Genomic DNA, 24,405 nt, shown 5'->3' on the forward strand with positions numbered 1-24,405 from the left:
TATACTGGCTGAATAAACGAATACAATACAATAAATTGAGAGATTTTGATGCGATAATACTATCTTGGCATTTGTATATCATAACATCCCCACTTTTTTTTTCCAATCCAACAAAACCATGCAAGTGAAAACATGATTGTTCAGTCTCATTGATTTCTTGGTAAGTTCTATACTCGGCCACCAGAGGGCCCCAGAGATACTCGCCATAAACTAGCCCAGCAGCCAAACCCCATGCATGCACACTTGAAGTCAAATGAATGGATGTCACAGAACCACTCAACCACTATGTTCCACGAAAACACAGCAAGTCAGACTTTACCATACGAAACCCTTTAGGCTTGTGTGACGGCTAGCCCCTGGAGCAGGGGTGTCAAACTCATTTGAACTCAGGGGCCACACGATAGAACAAACATTCTGTCAGGGGCCGGACTAGTAGATTAAAGAGAAAGAGAGATAAAGAAATAAGAGAAAGAGGGAGGGAAAAGGAGAGAGGGCGGGACAAAGAAAGAAAAAGAGAGGGAGAGAGCGTGAGAAAGAAAGGATAAAAAGTCGTGAGAGAGGGGGGAAAAGAAAGGGAGAGGAAGAAAAAAAATCCAAAGAGAAATAGAAAGACAGAAGGAGAGAAAAGAGAAGCGAAAGCGCAAAGGGTAGGAAAAAGAGAAAGAGAAAAGAAAAAAAGGAAGTTAGAGCAAAAGAGGTTAAGAGACACAGAGAGGGAAAGAGACAAAGAGCAACAAAGAGAAAAAGAGAGACACAGAGAGTGAAAGAGAACGAGTGGGAAAAAAGGGGTGGAAAAGAAAGAAAGAGAGAGAGAGAGAGAGAGAGAGAGAGAGAGAGAGAGAGAGAGAGAGAGAGAGAGAGAGAGAGAGAGAGAGAGAGAGAGAGAGAGAGAGAGAGAGAGAAATGAGGGCTGCATGAGTTTGGAGAAAACCTAGGCCTGGACAAAGAAAGAAAAAGAGAGAGAGGGAGAGAGCGTGAGAAACAAAAGAGATAAAAAGTCGTGAGAGAGTGGGAAAAGAAAGGGAGAGGAAGAAAGAAATCCAAAGTATCCAAAGAAATAGAAAGACAAAACGAGAGAAAAGAGAAAAGAAAGCACAAAGGGTAGGAAGAGAGAAAGAGAAAAGAGAGAAAAGGAAAAAAGGAAGTTAGAGCAAAAGAAGTTAAAAAGACACAGAGAGAAAGAGACAAAGAGCAACAAAGGAAGAGAAAAGGAGAGACACAGACACAGAGTGAGAGAAAAGGGGTGGAAAGAGGAGAGAGGGAGAGATAGAGAGAGAGAGAGAGAGAGAGAGAGAGAGAGAGAGAGAGAGAGAGAGAGAGGAATTAGAAAGAGAAAGAGAAAAAGAGGAGAAAAAAAGAGAAAGAGAAAGAGAACAAGGAAGAGAGAGAGAAAGAGAGAGAGAAAGAGAAAGAGAGAGAGAAAGAGAGAGAGAAAGAGAGAGAGAAATAGAGAGAGAAAGAGAGGGAGAAAGAGAGGGAGAAAGAGAGAGACAAAGAGAAAGAGGGAGAGAGAGAAAAAAAAGAGAACGAGAAAGAGAAAGAGAAAAAGAAAGAATGAAAGAGATAGAGAAAGAGAACGAGTAAAAGAGAGCGAGAAAGAGAAAGAGAAAGAGAAAGAGAAAGAGAGAAAGAGAGAAAGAGAAAGAGAGAGAGAGAGGGAAAGAGAGGAAGAGAGGAAGAGAAAAAGAGAAAGAGAAAAAGAGAGAAAGAGAGAAAGAGAGAAAGAGAGAAAGAGAGAAAGAGAGAAAGAGAGAAAGAGAGAGAGAAAGAGCGAGAGAGAGAGAGAAATACAAGTACAGTGTCTTTGTCCGAGGCACCTGGCTTTGGCAACATCAAGTCGACATATTTCAACCTGCAGCTCGTTTTTCCCTTGCGCTTCTCTGAGTGTTGTCCCGCGGGCCGGATTCAATCCCTTAGCGGGCCTGATCCGGCCCGCGGGCCGCCTGTTTGACACCTGTGCCCCTGGAGCAACGAGTGAGAACTGAAGCAAGCTCTATTATCCCTCACATGCTGCACACACACAAAGTCCTCTCGCATTGAGTTTCGTGCAGACGGGAACATGGAAAGGAACGAGGCAGGGAACGGGAAAGGAGAAGAAACGGACGGGTCACCTCGGGAAGGGTTAGAAACTGATTCTGCTGGAGGTCTGAGACAGCATAAAAATGGTGGAAGGCTGAGAGGCAAGGCACCGGTGTCGCATCTGCCGGGGGGAACGGAATCGCAGGGGGGAAGGGGAGGGTGGAGGAACAGGGAAAGAAGTGGATGGTGAGGAAAACAAGAGACGGTCAGAAAGTTTCATCTCCGAAGAGACAGTGCAGTGAAAAAGTCATTGCCGCCTTCCCGGTTTCGGTGTTTTTTGCATATTTATCACTCATAAAGGTTTTAGATCAGAAAACAAATTTTAAAATCGCCGACCCAAGGACTTGGCCACTCCAGAACCTTCGTTTTGGTTCATTTTTAGCCATTGAAGGATTCAATACAATTGACTATAAAGGATTTTATACAATCGAATACAAATTACATTTCATGCAAAAGATATTCACTGGCTCATACGGAAGATTACGATAACGCGGACGTACGATTAGCCTGGGTTAGCTTTATGTTTACGTTCGTGGTAAACATTCAGGGTGTTGGAACGGATTCAAACGATTTACATTATTTATAATGGGAAAAATGATTTCGGCGATCGAACAAATCTGTTTTCGAACAGGGTTCTGGAACGGATTATGGTCGAGAACCGAGGTTCCACTGTATTTGAAACAATTTTGCAAAGAAGAGTGGGCCAAAATTCCTTCAAAGCGTTGTCAAAGACTAATTACCAATTACCGTAAACGTCTGATTTCTGTTATCGCTGCCAAAAGTGGCTCAACTCGCTATTAGCTTCAGTTAGCATCACTTTTTCACATCAGGTTTCGATTCTCTTTTGTGCCTTAATCGATCAAATCAACATTTTCCAAACTGCATTTTTGTATTTCCTAGAGTCGACTGTGTAATTTTAAAATTGGTTTCAGGACATTGGCCAGAAGCGCTGCCTATCCCGAGCCAAGAACATCATTAGGGACCCCTCTCACCCCAACCATGGACTGTTCACTCTGCTAGCCTCCACTCCATTGCACTACTGGCAGTTTTCTTATACCTAGCCACATCTGTTCTCCTCTGCACTATCGTACTCCAGTGTTATTGTTATTGTATAGTGACTTGTTTACCTGACTGCCCATTTTGCACATCTGGTTAGCTGTTCTTCTTGCACTCTTTGCACTACTGTATAATATTATACATAGCTATAATTGTAATATAGTAATATAATATATTTTATTACCAGCTCCTTGGGGGTATGGCGCCTGCCCCGAGACTGGGAGGTTGTGGTTCAAGCCTCACCCGAGTCATACCGAAGACTTACAACATTGGTACCCATTGCCTCCCTCGACATTAGGGGTTTTGGTCACCTAATGACTCCCAACACCTCAGTTGGGTTGAGCGAGGGGGCTGGGAATCCCCTCCTGTTGGAATTATATACATATATTTATCCTACAGTTGACATTAATATGTTATAAGTGTTCTCAGCCCTTTTTGTATAGTTTTCAGCCGTAAGCTGTTCTTCAAGGCCATGAGTTGTTTTTTGTTTCTGTCTGTTTCACATTCCAGTGGGTGCACCCTGACCTGTGCATGCCATAACTCAGGTTGTTTTTCACCAAGAACCTTAATATTAGAAGGGAGGCTTCGGAGATTTTCTTCAGAGTGAGGAGGAGATTTGTAACAGCCTGGTCTCCGCCGCTCTCATTATAATGATTAATAAAATAACACGTGTACAAGAATTACAATAAAGTATATCTGAATCTGAAACATTTGTGGGTGATGAATATGCAAAAAATAACAGAAATCAGGAAGGGGGCAAATACTTATTTAGGACACTGTACGTCAGAGCAATCAAGAGATTTACAGTAACAGTCGTTAAAACAAAAGGTGGGTCAAGGAAACATTTAGGATCAGGTTGAAGAACTCTCCACAAGTAAAGAGACGAGAAAATCTAGATCACACACAGTCAGAAGACATTTTCAACTCAGGTCAATAGAGCTGCAAAGATTGAGAAAATATCACAAAAACAGTTTTCGTTCCAACCTCCCCTATGCATCCAACCTTAGATTATAATCTCCCAATCTGAAATTAAGTAAAACAGTAAGGAAATCCACACAAGAGACACTGACGGACTGACTAACTTACATCCACCAGAGCAGGAACATATCCGAGTCTTGCATACATCTGCAGACCCACAGTTAGGAACCGAAATGTTTCAGTCCGGCAGAGATTTCTCAATGAAACAATGAGCTAACAGCTAAATTGGGCAAAAGACAAGCACTTACCTGTATACGTTCACTTGTAGTGGGCCACAGAGCCCTCCAAATGACCTTCTTGAGAACATCTGGTAGGAGACTGGCATTAACAAGCAGAACTATGCTAAGCCAGGCAGGACCACTGGACAACATCTGCATGAATACATAGTACATCCTTTGGTAGTTGAGGAAGGGCCTGTGGACACAAGACATGTCGGGACAACGTCTGGTCAGAGACAACGAACCATACCGAAAGGAGAACGGGGAGGAAATATGTACCGTAAATTCCGGACTATGCACCTGATTATAAGCCGCACCCACCACATTTTAAGAGGATAACCGAGTACACAAGCCGCACCTGTACATAAGCCGCATGTGCCCACATTAGAATATGTAACGCAATCACAAAATTTACCCAAACCCGACATTGAAGATTGTTGAGAAAAAATGTTCGAACCTCACATTGTTTTTTTTGCTGTTAAATAGTGTCAATAAAATTGTTCAAACCAAAATGATACCGGTACTTAAGGTTTGATGCAGACCTGCTGAGCCCGGGTCCCGTTGATAGTAATCCAAGGAAAAAAAATGTATATTTCCAAAGGTAGGGGTGGGAAAAATATATATCCAGTATTGTCCGCTAGGTCCACAAACACGTCTCACCTTTACTCCACTTCCCGTCAGCCCCCGTTGTTTTTGCCCCTTCTTTTTTGATTCGCCCGTGGAAAACATATCAGAATAAGTCTCTAAAATAAATACATTACAAAAATATACAGTTGCAAATACATATTATACATGGTTACACATATTTACAAAGAAAGAAGGTATAGTTTTCAAAAGTTTTAATAATAATATTATAACTTTCATCCCAAACCGTGCCTGTGAAGGGTAGCAAAACGCTACTAGGAACACGCTCGCAACACGGTAGACGGGTCTGTTAAAAAAGATATACGGTACTTGTAGAAATCACGGTAAACCGTCCTCATCTTCCTCCTTATTACTGACGTCATCAAAGTCGTCTTCCCCGGTATGGGAAAGAGACATTGTCTTATAGACGTTGTCCCACGCTCCCTTATTCAAAAACACGCTAGCAACACGCTCGCAAAGTAAAGTTGACGTGCAGTAGCCCTGTTTCCTTCTTTATCGGACTGCTCGATTGCTTTTAGCTTGAAAGCTGCGTCATGTGACTTTCTTATTGCAATTTACATGGTGAGGATATGTCTACGCTAAGTTGAATTGTGCACAAGCTAAGAAGTTGCAGTCTTCCTCCGCGCATATATTCCACCGGTCTAAATCTTACCTTTTGTACTCGAGCGCCGCTGGCGGCCGTAAGAAAAATGACATCAATTGGCCGCATCACTGAATAAGCCGCAGGGTTGAACGTTTGGGAAAAATGTAGCGGCTTATAGTCCGGAATTTACGGTACTCAGCCTACCAGATGATTCCTCCCCACAGCAGAGAGAACACCACGAAGAAGATGAGCGAGCCCCAGATTACAAAGTGGTTGATCCAGGTCCAGTAATGTGTGTCCAGGGCCAACTGGAAGCAGACCAAACATCTCAAAACCAGTGAGGGGGCGCTCACTTTAGTGTGCATTCCATTACCTTGAACGTAACTGTGAAGACCAGCACGGTAAACACCAGACTCCCAAAGGTCCAGTTTCCAAACATCTGCAGGAGATAAAAGTTGTTTCTCAAATGATTTTAAATTGGACGAAACGAACACTGTCAAGTAAAACGATCTAAAAAGTGAAGAACGTGATGAAGGAACAGACAGGAACGTAATGCAGAGAAAGGAAGAACTCCTGGAGTGAGTTTAACTTGAGCAGTTGTCCTAAAGAAGAACATAAGCATTATGAATCTGTTAATCAATTAACACCAATGTCTTATAGCAGGGGTGTCAAACATGCGGCCCGGGGGCCAGATCAGGCCCGTTAAGGGATTAAATCCGGCCCGTGAGACAACGCTCAGAGAAGCGCAAGAGAAAAACGAGCTGCAGGTCTAAATATGTCCACTTGATGTTGCCAAAACCAGGTGCGTCTCACAAAGACGGTGTACTTGAATCTATTTCTTTCTCTCTCTCTCTCTTTTCCTCCCTTTTTCTCTCACTCTGTGTCTCTCTCTCTTTCACTTTCTGTGTCTCTTTTTCTTTGTTTCTCTTTGTCTCTTTCTCTCTCTGTGTCTTTTTACCTTCTTTTGCTCTCTATTCCATTTTTCCTTTTGCTCTCTCCTGCTTTCCCCTTCTCTCCTTCTCCCATTCTCTTTCTCTCCCTCTCTTTTCTCTCCTTCCCTCTTTCTCTCTTTCTATTTATCTTTGGATATCATTCTTTCTCTCTCTTTCTTTCCCCCTCTCTCACTATTTGTCTTTATATCTTTTTTGTTTCTCACATTCTCTCTCCCTCTCTCTTCTCTCTCCTTCTCCCTTTCACTTTGTCTTATTTCTTTCTCTCTTTTTCTTTCTCCCTTTTTGTTTCTCTCTAATATTCTAGTCCGGCCCCCGAAAGAATGTTTGTTCTATCGTGTGGCCCCCGAGGTAAAATGAGTTTGACACCCCTGTCTTATAGTCAATATCAGTAAGTGGAAAAAAAAACATAAACAACAAAATCAAAGGTGCAAAGGAACTTTTCAAACACTTCACGTCACTGCACATCAAAAACAACAGAATAGCGCTGAGTAATGGAGCAGGGAATAGCTTAAAAGTGGAAAAAGAGATCATGAAAAGATGGACAGAATACGTCTCCCAAGTCTTCAACCACCGGACACAGGGATACCCTGAGGTCCTTACAAATTCTGGCCCAGGGGAAAACGACAACTTCCCTATCCTCCCTAAGAAGTCAAGTCATGTTTATTTGTATAACCCGTATGATGCTGCAGGGGCAGATTCCTCCATCGGAAGCTATAGTTGAGTGTCATCTGCGTAGCAACGGAAACTGATATTATACTTGCGAATAGTATCACCTAAGGGAAGCATGTCAATGCTGAAAAGAAGGGGGCCAAGTACTGAACCCTGCGGAACACCACAGGTAAAAACAAAGGCCTCAGATGTCTCATCTCATCTCATCTCATCAACTGCACCGCTCATCCTCAGTAGGGTTGCGGGGGTGCTGGAGCCCATCCCAGCAATCATCGGGCAGTGGGCAGGGGACACCCTGAACTGGTTGCCAGCCAATCGCAGGGCACACAGGGACAGACAACTCGCCCGCTCATTCACACCTAGTGACAATTTGGACCGGCCAATCCACCTGAAATGCATGTCTTTGGAATGTGGGAGAAAACCGGAGTGCCTGGAGGAAACCCACGCAAGCACGGGGAGAACATACAAACTCCGCACAGTAAGTCCGGTAGCTGGATTTGAACCCACACAGGAGGTTCCCAAGACATTAGAACCGTGCCGCACACGCGCTAACCACTGCTCCGCCGTGCTGCTGTTGTGGAAAATAGCTAAAAAAAAAAAAAAAGCTACAAATATGTTGTTTTCTAATTGTGATTCTCTTGTTGGTATGTCACACTGCCGGGGAGTATGCTGCTGTCTAGGATGGTCAGGATGCATCGTCGCTTCCGGGTTTTGGGCTGCATGGAAACTGCGCGTGATTCCTGCTGGGATGAACACTCACTCCAACATCTGACTTCACGACACCCGTTGACGAATACGACAATGCATGGTCTTCAAATTGTTCACGGGGGTCAGGCCAAAGGCCAATGTGTACACTGTATCACTGTCCAGTCATGCACTCATCTTGAAATGTATCAACGACTGTTACCAAAATTTGTTATCACTTATCAGTTCAATTATTCATTTACCTTTATCACGTACCGATCAACCGTCGACGGTCTACGTGTATAATCCAGTATGTACGGATAAAGATAAATGAAGGGGGGGTTAGTGCATGGGTCAGATGTTTGGAGTGTTGGGGTTTTTTTTTTTTATCGAAACATGATTAACAAAAGTTGGGATAATCGCAGCAGGCTGACCGCCAGGATTTTGTTTTTATTTTTTGATTCCGATAATTCTGTCCGTGTAGCTATGATTTAAGATATTTTACCACTACCCTGTATTGATTTTTCAATTTTAATTTCCATTCAAAGAGGGAGTATAAACTCCCAAAGGGGGGATATGTTGTGGAAAATAGACTTTCATTTGTAGAATAGAGTTGCATACATTTAGAAATGTAGAAAGACTTGCTTACATTGCTTACAGTAGTGAGGGAATGTTGACATCATTCGAGAAGATCCTTGGCAAGACAGTTGAGTTTCCCTAAAAGGGCATGAGACCTGCAAGGCCCTTCTTCAAGGACTCTCTGAGCAAACTGAGGCCAACAACATGTCCTAATAAGGGTACGACAGCATCTTCCGTGTTGATTACTGAGGACTAGGGCCGCCTTTTGGGTTGTACTCAAACTGAAGCTATAAAAGCATTGTTATGTCTGGAGTTCTCTGAGTTCTTTTGGGATGACGAAATAAAAGGCTCCCCCTCATGGCTGGTTCCCGATGTACTTAATTCAATCACGAAAGAAGACTTAAAAGATTATCGAACCTACATTTTCTCCTACACTGCCCGGCTCAGATGTCATTTCACCATATTTAACACAGTGCGTCGTATCTAAGAGGTAGGACCTGAACCATAAGAGGATGGTTCCTGAGAGACCAATCCATTTTTCTAACCGGTCTAGTCAGATATTATGGTCCACAGTGTCAAAGGCAGTACTAAGGTCCAGCAAGAAGTGGCAGGAGTTAAGTAGGCTTAAAAACAAAGTCTCCAGGAATCTACAGCATCCCATCGGAACACATACGAAATGGTGGTGAACAAACTATAGACATCTTGACAAAGGTTTGCAAAAAGATCTGGTAATCAGGACTGTGATCATTTGCATGGACAAAATCGTTAGTCCTTATGCTACCAAAGACAGGAAACCCCAAATATACACCAACTACATAACCATCAGTCTTATCAGCCATGCAAGTAAAGGTATAGGTAAGGGACTACTAAACAGACTGGAATCACGGGCTGGAGTACAGGTATGTTTCAGGGAGGGAAGGCGCACCATGGAACAGATTTGTAATTTGCACATCCTATGCGAGAAGTCTTAACAACACCAGAGAAACGTCTATCACGTGGAAATTTAAGAAGGCCTTTGACAAAGTATGGCAAGCCGCTTTATGGCTCACCATGCCAAGGTACAGCATGATCCAGAACATAGTACAGACCATGTACCGTATTTTCCGCACTATAAGGCGCACCTAAAAGTCTTAAAATTTTTCAAAAGCTGACCGTGCGCCTTATAATACAGTGCGCCTTATATATGGCTCAATATTAAATCGCGAGGTCTCGCAACTTACGCAACAGCCGCCGACTCGATTTTCCCCCGAACGTGGAGTAGTCCGCGGTGTATGCTGGGATTTATATACCGGCGTTTCATTGGCTAACCAATGTGTCAGTCATCATTTGAATCGATCGCTATTGGCTAAAGTTATTCGGAGCCTCGAATAGGCTAGAGGGCCGAAACAAACCCTGCAATTGGCCGAAAAAGATGTGTCAATCATCCGTCAAATCGATCGCTATTGGCTGAAGTTATTCAGAGCCTCGGATTGGCTGGTGGGCCAAAACAAACCCTGCAATTGGCCGAAAAAGATGACTGAATAGCAAGCTTGCTAAACGACGCCATAAAGAAACATGTTTCATTAGTCTGTATTTGTAAATATTTTACTCTCCTGGATTGACTACACTCACGGTTATAAGAAGACCATGGTTGCGTATCATTATTGAACGTGAGAACTTAGGTGAGCTATGCGGCTTTATATTTTCCCGGTATCTTGTTTTAGAACCATCTTGATGTTGCTGTGATGAGTTGAGTGAATTCAACTCAATTCCAAGTGTTTATTGTCATATGCACAGTAAAGTTGCGAGCGAAAAAGAAAATAGAAACTAAGGAATGGTTGGCATTTCTTGAATCCCAAGACTTTAACCTTCCGAATGATATTTGAAACGATGCATTTGAGTGACATCGTACGGACACCGCATCCGCACGTGTTCTCGACACGTATTTGCGTCTTTGCAAGCTTTGGGAATGTTAAGGGGTAAGAAGTTGGACTGAACCATCTGACTGTTTTGTCGACGTTCCCATTGTAGCGCCTTATAATCCGGTGCGCCTTATCTATGGAAGATATAGGACCAAAAACTATTTTTTGGGGGTGCGCCCTATAACCCGGTGCGCCCTATAGTGCGGAAAATACGGTACCCCAATGCTGGCAGTGTGGTGCTAATCAATGGCAACATTGGAGCATGGTTTCGTCCTCAGCGGTGCCTTTAAAACCAAGGCGGTCCGTGAACCATGAACCGTGAATTAAAGGACACACAGAATATATCTACTTTTGAATTGTTTCAGGAATGAAACCAGACTTTCTTCACACCAACGTAGCAAAAATCATAATCCTATTAATCAGGACCAAATTGGGCCTGCCGGTGGTACTGTCTACCACGAGGGTGGGCAAGGTTTTAATGATGCAACTGATTTCAATACTTTGTTCATTTGCAAATTCACAGGTTCAAGTTAACAATTCGCAAACACCAAAATGATCATAAGTGACATCGATAGGATGGAAAACAGAATCACAGGCTGCAACAGATGCTGTGAATTCCATAAAGTCAAGTCAAGTCATGTTTATTTGTATAGCCCTCAATCACTAAGAGTCTCAAAGGGCTGCACAGATCAAAGACTATTGCAAACTACAGACTATTATGACACCATCCCCTTATATTGTCAACATGAAATCTAGGTCATTCATAAATTCTAGAATACAAGTGTGTTTTAAGCCTAGATTTAAACATTTCCACTGAGGTTGCAGATCGAACTAGAGCGCCGAGCATTCCGGATGGAGAACGCTTTCGAACCTGCAGATTTCTTCTTGGCTCTTGGGATCACTAGTACACCAGCATTTTCAGAGCGAAAGCTCCGGACCGGAACATAGGGGGGAATTAAATCTGAAAGATATTAGGGAGCAAGTCCATGCATGATTTTGTATACTACCAACAGAACCTTCAAATCACATCTTAAGTTAACAGGGAGCCAATGCAGGTTAGCTCAAATCAGGGTCATGTGGTCAAACTTTCTTGTCTTAGTGAAAGTTAAAGTACACATAGGCACAATTGATTGGGCCCTAGAGAACATAGATGAACCCACATAGTATTTTTTACTTAAAAATCACGCACACCTTGCACTAGGGAACGTTTGGAATAATAGAATAAAGCATGAACATGTGTGACAACCCAAATGCTGGTGTGTTTATGGAGAGGATGAAAAGGTGGACTTGAAATGAGAGGTGACTAGGCAACGTTTGGTTCCTTATGAGGTGGGGAGACGGGTTAAACTGGGAATTTCGGGATAGGTGACAGTGAGACGTGAGCAGGCTTACCATCTGAGTGTTGGTTGTCATTAGCTGGGAGGAGGGAAAGAGAAGCATAAAGAAAAACAGCAACACAAAGGTAAGAGAAGAGAAAAACCAAGGCAAAAAAGGAAAATCATAATAACTGAAAAAGAGATTGCAAGTTGAAGACAAAATAAACTGTTGCAAAAAAATACTCTAGAAGAAGACTGCAGTTAAAGACGGTAACATCAGCCAGGAATGAAAGGAAGCATGGCGGTGACATTTAAGTGTAATCCGATATATAACAACCATATGGCGTTATACCTGCACTCTAATTTCCCTACACTTACCTTGGATCAGTTTTTGTACATTCTGGTTTTATTTACTTGCTAATTGTTTTGATGATTGTCTCTTCCCATATGGAGTTGGAGCAGGGATGGGCATACTAGTCCCCTGTACAGTGAGGTTCACCTCAGTGTATGAGAAGGTAATCTTCAGTTGTGGGTGTTGTGGTTTAAAGACTGCTTACATTACGGGAAATTTTTGGCAAGCAAATATTATTAATGATCGCCTTGGACGAAGGACTGGTGTTTGTCCTGCCAAGAGATTCTGGCAGGGAGCAAGGTGAACCAAAACCTTTCTGAGAAAGCTGAGAGAAAAACATTTCCGAAGAAGTGATTATTACAAAACCCCTTTCACGTGGCATGTACACGTGAAAGGGGACGGGCTATACTGTTCATGCTGTGTTAAAACTATAAAGAACCACTCATATCTGGAGAGACTTTGAGATTTCTGCTTTTTCTTTTGAAATTGTTGCTTCAATAAATGAAATCTCCCTCTGACGTCATCGATTCTCGCATTCTCTTTGAATAGGTATGAGACAGTCCCGGCGGTCTCTCCGCGTTATGGGGATGGGTCCTGACTGTGCGTTCGCACCAGACAGCAGATTAGAGTACCCACCGTTCTTGGAGTGCTAGGATGAGCTTGAGCGCCCTCCCCTGGATACTTTCAAGTTTTATTGGGGGACTTCAATGTTCACGTAGGAAATGGCGTTAGAAATAGGGTTGCATGGACAGGTGCTGGAAGAAGTTGAAAGTTTTAGGTACTTGGGTTGTGATGTGGCTGCAGTTGGTGGAATGGAGTGCGAGGTATTGCACAGAGTGAGTGAAGGTAGCAAGGTTTTGGGTGTTCTGAGGAGAGTGATGAGCAACCAGAGTATGAGTATGGATGTTAAGAGGGGACTGTGAGACCTGGAGTGGAGAGATTCACACCCAAACTTGTGTGCTCATCACAATTTGCCCACACCAAACCCTATGTTGAAATATAAGGGTGTCCTTAAGTGCACTCGGGACAAGAACACCCTAGGTTACAGTTCGATAATCGACTTTAAGTCGTTCTATCGAAATTCCTTTTGCATATTTTGGATACTCTGGTGTAAAGACGGATAGAGCTGCCAAATGCTCACCACCAGGTGGTTGTCTCTGAAGCAGGGTTGAGATGCTGTAACAACCTGGCAGACAAACTTCCTGATAAGGGTCTTTTGGGACAGAATTTTACGTCACAAAGAGTTTCAATTCCCACTTTTTCCATGTGACAGGGGAGGTGGAGGACATTTATTGTGGAAAGTAGAAATATTTGGAAGGTACGTGACTGACAGGACTTTGGTCAGGTCAGGACGTCTCCAACTATTTGCTTAACTGATAAGAATGTGTCTGGGTCAGAGCAACTCGAATCAAGTGCCCGACTAGAGATAAACAACATGTCAGCGCTGACCGAACACAGTATAAATGCCACTGTCGCCCGGACAACGTTGGAACACGACTGAATGTTTGGACGAAATAAACGTGTTCCCCTCTCATTTCGACTCTCTCTGCTCTCTTGTGTATGTTTTGGGGTGGTGCCGATATACGTCCTGCTCCGAAACATTGTGCCCAAGTGGACTATGAGGACATTTTGTAGGCAGGCAGTTATAACTGTGCCGTAAGGCGGTCGGGTTCCTTGGTTGACACCAGAGGTAAAGGGTGCCATTGAGCTGAAAAAGAATAATATAGGGCATATGGGACTTAGGGAGCAGCTACACAGTACATGTTGGCCAGACGGAGCATGGCTTCAGTAGTCTCGAGACTCGAGTTGGATTGACATGTTTAGGCAACACCGCATAAACTTAGGGGACAGTCCTTCTGGACTGGTAGACTGGGGTGATGGTCCCACTTTAAGGGGAGCCTGAGGGTGTATTTTAACAATAGATTAATAGCAGTCCTCAGCCTCACTGGTAAGGTCTATTCAGGACTGCTGGATAGGAGGGCCCGTCAGTAAGTCAAATTTCAGAATCGGGAAAATCATTGTGGTTTCGTCTTGGCCGTGGAACGGTGGACCAGCACTACACCATCTGCAGGGTGTTTCAGGGAGCCAGGGAGTTTTCATACCTGGGCTACATGTGTTTTGTGGACTCGGAGAAAGCATTCAGGTATCCCTGTGAGCGGTGCTTTGACAGTATGGGGTACCGTACAGTCCGTTTATTTCCTGTACGACCGGTGTTGGTGTTAAGTCTGCATCGCTGGCAGTTAGTTGGATTTGTTTTCCAGTAAGGTATCTTTGCAGCCAAGACTGGGCTCTGACACAGATTCCATTCACAGGATTTTTTTCGGTGCAGCTCAGGCATCAAAGGTTGTCTGGTTTTGAGCCTCAGCATTGCAGCCCTTTTTGAAGATGATCTGGTGCTGTTGGCTTCCTCAAATCTCAAATTGGAATAGTTCAGATCCAAGTATGAAGCAACTTGCATTAGGGGCAACACTTCCAGATCAAAGACCATGGTTCTTAGCCAAAAAAGGATCGCATGCCCCCTCCGAGTTTGGGAAGAGATCCTAACCCAAGTGGATAGATTCAAGTATCTCGGGGTTTTTTCTATAGGTGAGGACAAGATGAAGATGGAGATTGACAAGTGGATCTTCTGCTATGTTATCATACAAATTAAATGCGAATGATGCAAAATAGCTAACATACAAGGCAAAATACCGTGAACAGGCTAACAAAGTGGTTTTGTTGTATGTGCTACTGTGACGCATCAAGTACTGCCAGAGAAATATATCATCTTAAAAATCTATTTTCCCTATTCATTAGATATAGTATGAGAAGCTTGGTCATCCGTAAGGGACTAAGAGAAGAACTGCTATTCCTCTGCATTGAAAGGAGCCAGTTAAGGTGGCCTAGGCATCTGGTTTAGATGCCTCCTGGACCACTCCATAGTTAAGAGGTGTTCCAGGTATGTCCTTCCGGCAGGATATCCATAGTGCAAGCTGGAGAGACTATGTCTCTCGGCTAGCCTAGGAACGTCACGGAGTCCTGCCAGATCAGCTGGATGAAGTGACTGTGGATAGAGTTCACTGAATCTTGGGTACATATATGCTGTGCTCATGACCAGAACTCGTATAAGCGGATGTTAATCGGACGGAGGGTATTGGTAACCTAAGTATGACCTACAATAGACTTGGTAAGAGTGTAGCTGGTGAATACATCGGTGCTACCTGTCCATTGCTGGTAAAGGTGGTGTTGTCGAAGAGGAAATAAGCTCCAAAGAACATCACAACGGCATCATATACACCCAAAACAGTCCAGTAGATGAAGCTGGGCCAGCGTAGTAATGAGTTCTTATTAATGTCCCTGTGGAAGTAAGGAAATAACATGTTAAAAACAACACATCGGCAAATAAACATTTCAGTAGTTTTGCTTTGGTAGAGCTGTAGCTCCTGTGAACCTTGGCTTTTATTTAGGAAAGTCCATGAAAAAACTACATTAAACAAACAAATGAATAAACAATGACATGAATTTGCAAACAAAATATAATAAACTTGTATGTCACATATTAAATACAAATAAATCTTGTATTTTTCGCACTATAAGGCGCACCTAAAAGCCTTTATTTTTTTCAAAAGCTGACCATGCGCCTTATAATACAGTGCGCCTTATATATGGATCAATATTAAGTCGCAAAGTCTTGCAACTAAGGCAAGCAGCCGCCGACTAGATTTTTCCCCGAAGGCGAAGTCGTCCGCGGTGTATGCTGGGATTTATATACCGGCGTTTCATTTCCTAACCAATGTGTCAATCATCATTTGAATCAGTCGCTATTGGCTTAAGTTATTCAGAGGTAAAGGGGGCGGATCCTTTTTATCATTTACAGGCTCGCATAGGCTAAAGGGGCGAAACAAAGCCTGCAATTGGCCGAAAAAGATGAATATGAATCACACGTTGGGTTACGCTACGGCATAGAGAAAACATGTTTTACTATTCTGTATTTGTAAATATTTGACTCTCCTGGATTTACTACACTCACGGTTGTAAGAAGACCATGGTTACGTATCATTATTGAAGGTGATGGCTGCAAGACAACTTAGGTGAGCTATGCGGCTTTATATTTTCCCGGTATCTTGTTTTAGAACCATCTTGATGTTTCTGTGATGAGTCTATTTTTAAACTCAATTCAATTCAAAGTGTTTATCGTCATATGCACGGTAAAGAACCCTGTTTACCTGCACAATAAAATTCTTACTTTGCTGTCCACACAGTTGCCAGCAAAAAATAAAATTGAAACTAAAAAATGTGTTTGGTGACATCGTATGGACACTGTTTCCGTATGTGTCTGAGACACGTATTTGCTTCTTTGCAAGCTTTCGGAATGTTAATGGGGTAATAAGTTGGACTGAACCATCTCACGTTCCCATTGTAGCGCCTTATAATCCGGTGCGCCTTATGTATGGAAAATATAGGACCAAAAACTATTTTTTGGGGGTGCGCCCTATAACCCGGTGCGCCTTATAGTGTGGAAAAATACGGTGTATATAGAAATAGATCGAAATGCATAACTAAAAAACAAGATTGGAATGTGAACTAGAAATATGTAAGAAAAAACAAACAAGGATCATGCCATAGAAAGTGTAAGCATTAAATGTGTAATAACATGTTATTCAATCGAGTAGGCGGTCTTAGGCATGTCTGGCTTTGGACTATTCCAAAACTGCCCTTTGATAACAGCAAACAAGGGACTTTTAAATAAATTGCTTAGAGCGCCATCAATTGGCCTAATTGTCCACAAAAAGACACCCAGTCACTTAAAAGTTAAGTTGTTAAATCATTTAGCACAAACCCTTGCAGGTTTTCTCATCTCATCTCATTAGCCGTACCGCTTATCCTCAGTAGGGTCGCGGGGGGCTGGAGCCCATCCCAGCAATCATCGGGCAGTGGGCAGGGGACACCCTGAACTGGTTGCCAGCCAATCGCAGGGCACACAGGGACAGACAACTCATTCGCTCATTCACACCTAGGGACAATTTGGACCGGCCAATTCACCTGAAATGCATGTCTTTGGAATGTGGGAGGAAACCGGAGTGCCCGCAAGCACGGGGAGAACATACAAACTCCGCACAGAAAGTCTGGAGCTGGATTTGAACCCACGACAGGTTCCCATGACATGAACTGTGCCGCACAAGCGCTAACCACTGCGCCGCCGTGCTGCCTGCAGGTTTTCTGTTTTTGTTAATTTATTGGTGTTTTGTATTTAAAATATGTTTTTATATCGTTTTTTGTTTTCATTTATATATATATATATATATATATTTGTATTATTCAAAAATCTACTATTATTGAAAAAAATCTGCAAAACAGTCAGTGCCGTTGCACCGCCGCTAAAAGTGAATTTGCATGAAAGATAGCTTTTGCTAGACCACACAGGCACACACACTAGAAAATTCCCCCCTGGTGTTGTGGAATGTGGATAATAACTAATGATAAGTATGTAGGCATCTGATGAAGGTCGTGGGATGACGTTGTTGCCGGGGGCGGACGACCTTCACGTTATATCTTAACTTTATTTGAGAACACTATAAAGACCGATGTTGAACGTCTGGAACTCTGAACGTGTCCCGAATGCAATAAAGCAGGTTCCCTTTTTGTCATATCTCCTCTCTTCGTATTTTTTGGGGCGACGCCCAACGATGTTCTCTCCAAAACCGGCACAGTATGACAATTTATGACTATGCCGCCCAGTGGTTTACAAACACAGGTCTATACAGTACAACTTTGAGACAGAGTTTGAAATATTTGGTCAATGGCAATGTTTTTAGCCCGTGTTCTATCAGGTGTCTAGTCAATTTATAGACAGTAGTTTAATATATGTAAGCTGTTACAGATAAAGTGTTTCAATCTTTAGTAGTATACCAAGGTCATTCAGAAACAATTCCAGATTACCATAGTTTCAGTTACTTTCATGTCTAAACTATTTCGGTCAACCTGTACAGAGACGGGTCCTTCTTCAGGATATCCATGTTGATGTGCTGCTCGATGAGACTGTAGACCAAAATGGGCAGGGACGTGAAGCTGATGTTGTACAGAGTCAAGTAGGCTGTATCATACAGTGGCTGAAAAAAAGACGGATACATTTGATGTGCAGTGTTCATTTTACCTCTGAAAAGTGATGGGTCCCGGGGACTCGCATGCTCAAAAATCTATGGGTCCCAACCAGTGTTCCCTCTAAGCTGCGCGCGTGCGCAATTGCGCACTGCTCACACATTCTCAAGTACAGCGTGCGTTCCTTTTTTGCCTTCGCCTATTTTTAGGTAGACGATTGTGGCTTTTCCTTTGTGTTTTTCGGTGCGTGTCTTGCAATTGGTATAATATGGTCCAGGTAGCTCCCTGTTAGCTCTCGAAGGCTTCTAGTCAGTGCTCCATTTAAGCTTCCCACATTCTCAGCGCACAAAAAAATCTAGCCAGCGCACAAAAATGAGGGATCAAAATTACTAATTAAGAAGCCACTTAAGTCAAAGTTACAGTGCATGAAGGTAAAAGTACACGGGTTCCCCTAACGCTGTGTTCTAAATGCGGTATTTTGAAGTTGAGTCGAAGTGGAACGAAGTTGAGTAAAGTTAGTAGAATTTGTCGAGAACCGGCTTCTTCGGCTCGGCTCACTCAAAGGAATCGGCTCTTTCGGGTTCTAAACGGCTCTTCGGGTTGTTTTTGCTTCTTTCATCCCAACATGACCAAATATGACGTACAATTATGCACAAAATGACTTAAAGGAAGGGGGGAATAGAACAAAAAAGAAAAAAATACCAAAATGAAAAAGTAGTGAAAAGCTGAGAAAAACAGAAACAAAAGGAAAAATTTAGAAAAAAGCCGGAAAAAAAAAGAAAAGAAAGAAATGTAGGAAAAAAGTGAATAGAGAACAAAAAGAATAAAGTAACAGCTTGGAAAAAATAAACACAATGAGATTTTTTTAAAGGAATTTTTAAAAAAGTAAAAACAAAAACCCTAAGTGACCAAATATGATGTAGAATTATGCACAAAATGACTTAAAGGAAGGGGGGAATAGAACAAAAAAGAAAAAAAAACACCAAAATGAAAAAGTAGTGAAAAGCTGAGAAAAAAAGAAACAAAAAAAGAGAAAAAAAGAAAGAAAATTTTAGGAAAAAGCCAGAAAAAAAGAAAAGAAAGAAATGTAGGAAAAAAGTAAATAGAGAACAAAAAGAAAAAAGTAACAGCTCGGAAAAAATAAACACTATGAGATTTTTTTTTAAAAGGAATTTTTAAAAAGTAGAAAAAAACCACGAAAAAGTTTTAATCATCAAATTATTAATTCATTTCTGCATTAAATTATTGTTGGTAATATACCGATGAAAGGGATAACCACAAACCCGTCTTTTTTTATTTTCTCCTTTTATACTTCCTTTTTTTCTTAACTTCTTTATACAACATCATCATTTGTAATATAATGCATCAAAGCAAGTGAGCCGTTTGAGAGCCGACTCTTTTTAATGAGTCGAGCCGAAAAAGCCGGTTCTCTAAAAAGAAACGGACTTTCACTACACAGCTGGAACCGCGAGACCGAAACGAAAACGCCTGACGAACAGTTTGCTGCAATCGAGTGAGGGTCTCTTCACCTGCTGCGAGAAACCACAGAAGAACTGGTATAGGAACTGCGGGAAGATGAAGCAGACATTCTGTGGGAAAGGATAAATATGGTCGGTCCGTCGCATTTTGCGTGAAATCTAAAGTTCATATCTGACTGTACCTTGTAAAAGAAGTACTGGACAAGTTCAGAAATACGTATGTAATAATAGTGTCCGTGGACGAGGAGAATCTTCTTCAGGTGCTTGAACTTTGGGATAGCATAGTCACTGTTCCTCACCGCCTGGCGTCCTTCTTTACCCATGATGCCTGAAGGGGCAAAGGCCGGATGTTTCATCCCTTCAAATTAAAAACAAAAGTGCTGGTACCTATTCCAACGTGAGCTTCTAGAATCATGCTGACGTCGTTTGCTCCATCTCCGACGGCAAGTGTGATTGGATGCTCCTTGGAGGTCTTGATCAGCTTCACGATCTAGAGCACAGGTGTCAAACAGGCGGCCCGCGGGCCAGATCAGGCCCGATAGGGGATTGAATCCGGCCCGTGAGACTACACTCAGTGAAGCGCGAGAGAAAAACGAGCTGGAGGTTGAAATATGTCAACTTGATGTTGCCAAAGCCAGGTGCCTCGAACAAAGACACTGTATTTGTATTTATTTTTCTCTCTCTCTCGATCTATATACAGAAACATTCATTCCCCTTCGCGCTTCCCAACCTGACACAGAACATTAAGCCCACAGCACAACAAGGGGCGAGTTGCTGTGCCTATCTATCTATCTATCTATCTATCTATCTATCTATCTATCTATCTATCTATCTATCTATCTATCTATCTATCTATCTATCTATCTATCTATCTATCTATCTATCTATCTATCTATCTATCTATCTATCTATCTATCTATCTATCTATCTATCTATCTATCTATCTATCTATCTATCTATCTATCTATCTATCTATCTATCTATCCATCCATCCATCCATCCATCCATCCATCTATCTATCTATCTATCTATCTATCTATCTATCTATCGGGTCAGGGTGACACAACAGACTTTTCTCTTCAACAGCAGGGCCCGACAGCTTTCGCTGGTTTACCCCTGCCGCATCATACAGGTGCCCTGCTTATCTCTTAGAACCTGTCCAAACATCCCATTATCCTTTTACAACACCTCTCCACTCATTCCTATCACCAACAAGAGCTCTAGCTTCCACTAGATTTAGACCTTGTTCCTGCAGTGCACTCATAACACCATCCATCCACATCCATCGCCGCCTTCCTTTTGGTCTCCTTCCATTTACTACTGCTCTGTAGATCATCTTCAACATTCGCTCCTCATCCATCCTCTCCATGTGTCCAAACCAACCGAGTACTCTCTTAGTGGGTCTTCCGGCGCCGTCACGAATGGCAGCCACTCCAGCAGCTCCCGTGTATTTTCGCTACTTTTGTGATTTATTTATTTGTTTAGTTATTTTTGCTTACTTTATCAGTGCCTTGCAACACTTGGATTACTTTCTATCCTATGGATATGGGTTTCAACTCGCAAAAATACGTATATTCAAGAAACCTACTCCTCGACCTGAGGAACTCTCGAGCCGGCACGGTCCCTTTTTTACCTAACGAGGTAAGGCGACCCTACCGGGGTTGCAGAGCCGGTGCTAGAGTAAAGGCTAAGCGGCTAGCGGCGAAGTGGCGATATAAGCCCACGGTACCGTCCATAATCATGGGGAATGTCAACTCCCTACCGAATAAGATCGACGAACTGGCTGTGCTTGTGAAAGACATCAAAGCATACAGGGAGTGCAGCTTGCTTTGCTTTACGGAAACGTGGCTCACGCCTAGCATCACGGACGCTAACATCGCGCTAAACGGCTTCTGCGCTGTTCGGGCTGACAGAGGGACAAAAGTCAGTGGGAAGCGCAAAGGAGGGGGACTGGCTATCTACGTGAACTCGAGGTGGTGTAACCCCGGGCATGTAAAAACCAAGATTTCTATCTGCTGCCGTGATGTCGAACTTTTGGCTGTAAGTCTCCGTCCCTATTACATGCCCAGAGAGTTCGGACACGCCATTGCTGTCATTGTTTACATCCCACCGCGCGCTGATGCGGAAGTAGCGTGTGACGTCATCCACTCCGCGGTGGCAAAACTCCAGACACAACACCCGGAGGCTGCAATGTTAATCTCAGGGGACTTCAACCACGTGACTCTTGATAAGACACTGCCCTCTTTCGTCCAGTATGTGAACTGCAAGACCAGGGGAAATAGGACTATTGACCTTCTGTATGCGAATATAAAAAATGCATACAGCGCTAAACCACTGCCTGCCCTTGGAAAAGGAGACCACAACCTCATTCTGCTTAAACCACAGTACAAACCAAGAGTGAGGAGGCTACCAACAACCACACGCTCATTTAGAAAATGGTCCACCGAGGCAGAGCAGGCTCTGAGAGACTGCTTTGGATGTACGGACTGGGATGTCCTGCTAGGGTCCAGCAGTGGGGACATTGAGGAGATGGCAAACTGCACTACTGACTACATTAAGTTCTGCATGGACAATGTTGTTCCTATAAAGACTGTACGCTGCTATGCCAACAACAAGCCCTGGATCACGAGAGACATCAAGTGCCTTCTGAACCAAAAGAAGAGGGCCTTTAAAAATGGTGATCATCAGGAGCTAAAACGAGTACAGAAGGAGCTCAAAGTCCAGCTCCGGAAAGGGAAGGAGCAGTACAGGAGGAAGTTGGAGAAAAAGCTGCTGAACAACAACATGAAGGAGGTGTGGGAAGGGATGAAAACAATTACTGGCTGCAGCACCAAGCAGGGAGTGGCTGTGGATATAGATGTGGGGCGAGTCAACCAGTTGAATAACTTTTTCAACAGGTTTGACCACTCCGCCTCATCCTCACCCCTGAGTTGTGCAGCTGTCCTTCCCCCTCCCCCTCTGGACACTAGCATGGAAGACATTCCCCCACTAAAAATAACTGCAGGCCAGGTGTGTGGGGAGCTGAGAAGGCTACGAACCAGCAAGGCAGCTGGTCCGGATGGAATATCCCCCCGACTGCTGAAAGCCTGTGCGTCTGAGCTGGGAGACCCTCTACAGCGCATCTTCAACCTGAGCCTTGAACAGGGGAGGGTCCCTCAGCTGTGGAAAACATCCTGCATCATCCCAGTCCCAAAGAAATCAAGACCAGAGGAACTCAACGACTTCAGGCCAGTCGCCCTGACATCACATGTGATGAAGACCATGGAGCGGCTGCTGCTGCACCACCTGAGGCTACAGGTCCGTCACGCCATCGACCCACTGCAATTTGCTTACCAGGAGAAGGTGGGAGTGGAGGATGCTATATTATACATGTTACACCGATCCCTCTCTCACCTGGATAGGGCGAAGGGGGCTGTGAGGATTACATTTTTGGACTTCTCTAGTGCCTTCAATACCATACAGCCTTTGCTACTGAGTAGGAAATTGACAGAGATGGGAGTTAGCTCACACCTTGTAGAATGGATTACTGACTACCTGACAGGCAGACCGCAGTATGTGAAACAGGGGGGCTGTACATCGGACACCGTGGTTAGCAGCACAGGATCTCCGCAGGGGACCGTTCTCTCTCCGTTCCTATTCATTCTATATACATCGGACTTTAAGTACAACTCTGAGTCCTGCCATGTGCAAAAGTTTGCCGATGACACTGCGATCGTGGGATGTATCAGAAACGGGCAGGAGGAGGAGTACAGGAAATTGATTCAGGACTTTGTCCGATGGAGCGACGCAAACCACCTGCACCTAAACACCACCAAGACCAGAGAGATGGTGGTGGACTTCAGGAGAACCAGAACTCACCCGGTTCCTGTAACCATCAAGGGAGAATGTGTAGAATTTGTCCAGACCTACAAATACCTGGGTGTGCAGCTGGACAACAAACTGGACTGGACTGCCAACACAGAAGCTCTATGTAGGAAAGGGCAAAGCCGACTTTACTTCCTCAGAAGGCTGGCCTCCTTCAACATCTGCAAAAAGCTCCTGAAAATATTCTATGAGACAGTAGTGGCAAGCGCCCTCTTCTATGCGGCAGCGTGTTGGGGAGGCAGCGTCAAGAAGAAGGATGCCTCTCGTCTCAATAAACTGGCTAGGAAAGCGAGCTCTGTTGTGGGCAAAGAGCTGGACAGCCTAACAACAGCAGCTGAGAGACAGGCACTGAAAAAGCTGAGGTCAATCATGGACAATCCATCGCATCCGCTTCACAGCATTATCTCCGGACAGAAGAGCAGTTTCAGTGACAGACTGCTGTCACTGTCTTGTACTACGGACAGACTGAAGAGATCTTTTCTTCCTCATGCCATGAGGCTATTTAACTCCACCCGGCAGAGTAAAGGCCCACATTAAACCACACCACCTACATTGGATCTTACTGCATTATGTGTTCTGTGTAGCACTATTTAGTTAATCTATATAACATGCTAAAGTGGGCATTTGCACGTCACACTGGGTATTTGTATATTGTTTTCTTTTGGCTTTATTATTGTATTGTTCTCAGCTCAGGGATGCTGCTGGAAATGTGAATTTCCCTTAGGGGATGAATAAAGTATCTATCTATCTATCTATCTATCTATCTATCTTATCCACACGCTTGCTCAGTTCCACTACTACTCCACTTATGTCTCTCACAATTTCATTTCTCAATCTATCCAATCTCGTCACTCCTAACATACTCCTCAAACACTTCATCTCAAAAACATTGAATTCCATTCTCAAATCTGCGTTCAGGCTCCAAGTCTCTGCACCATACAACACAGTCGGCACAATCACGCTCTCATACAG

The 24,405-nt window shown here is 43.4% G+C and overlaps 1 protein-coding gene across 4 annotated transcripts in view; it reads right to left on the minus strand.

The window, feature by feature from the left end:
• atp11a (ATPase phospholipid transporting 11A) overlaps positions 1 to 24,405 on the minus strand; it is a 135,162-nt gene that overhangs the window by 14,392 nt on the left and 96,365 nt on the right. For 2 of the 4 annotated variants that reach the window (XM_088330481.1, XM_088330479.1), the window contains exons 22-30: positions 19,957 to 20,059; positions 19,752 to 19,897; positions 19,621 to 19,680; positions 17,975 to 18,102; positions 15,214 to 15,349; positions 11,738 to 11,761; positions 5,933 to 5,998; positions 5,764 to 5,867; positions 4,362 to 4,527 (exon numbers count right to left, since the gene is read on the minus strand). In XM_088330481.1, the coding sequence (XP_088186607.1) occupies positions 4,362 to 4,527; positions 5,764 to 5,867; positions 5,933 to 5,998; positions 11,738 to 11,761; positions 15,214 to 15,349; positions 17,975 to 18,102; positions 19,621 to 19,680; positions 19,752 to 19,897; positions 19,957 to 20,059 (933 nt within the window). Of the gene's footprint in view, positions 1 to 2,111; positions 2,201 to 4,361; positions 4,528 to 5,763; positions 5,868 to 5,932; positions 5,999 to 11,737; positions 11,762 to 15,213; positions 15,350 to 17,974; positions 18,103 to 19,620; positions 19,681 to 19,751; positions 19,898 to 19,956; positions 20,060 to 24,405 lie in introns of all 4 variants that reach the window. The other 2 variants (XM_088330482.1, XM_088330480.1) reach the window with 2 other exon arrangements.

The sequence above is a fragment of the Urocampus carinirostris genome, chromosome 3, assembly GCF_059441175.1.
Source record: "Urocampus carinirostris isolate Australia breed hairy pipefish chromosome 3, RoL_Ucar_1.0, whole genome shotgun sequence".
Lineage (NCBI taxonomy): Eukaryota > Metazoa > Chordata > Actinopteri > Syngnathiformes > Syngnathidae > Urocampus > Urocampus carinirostris.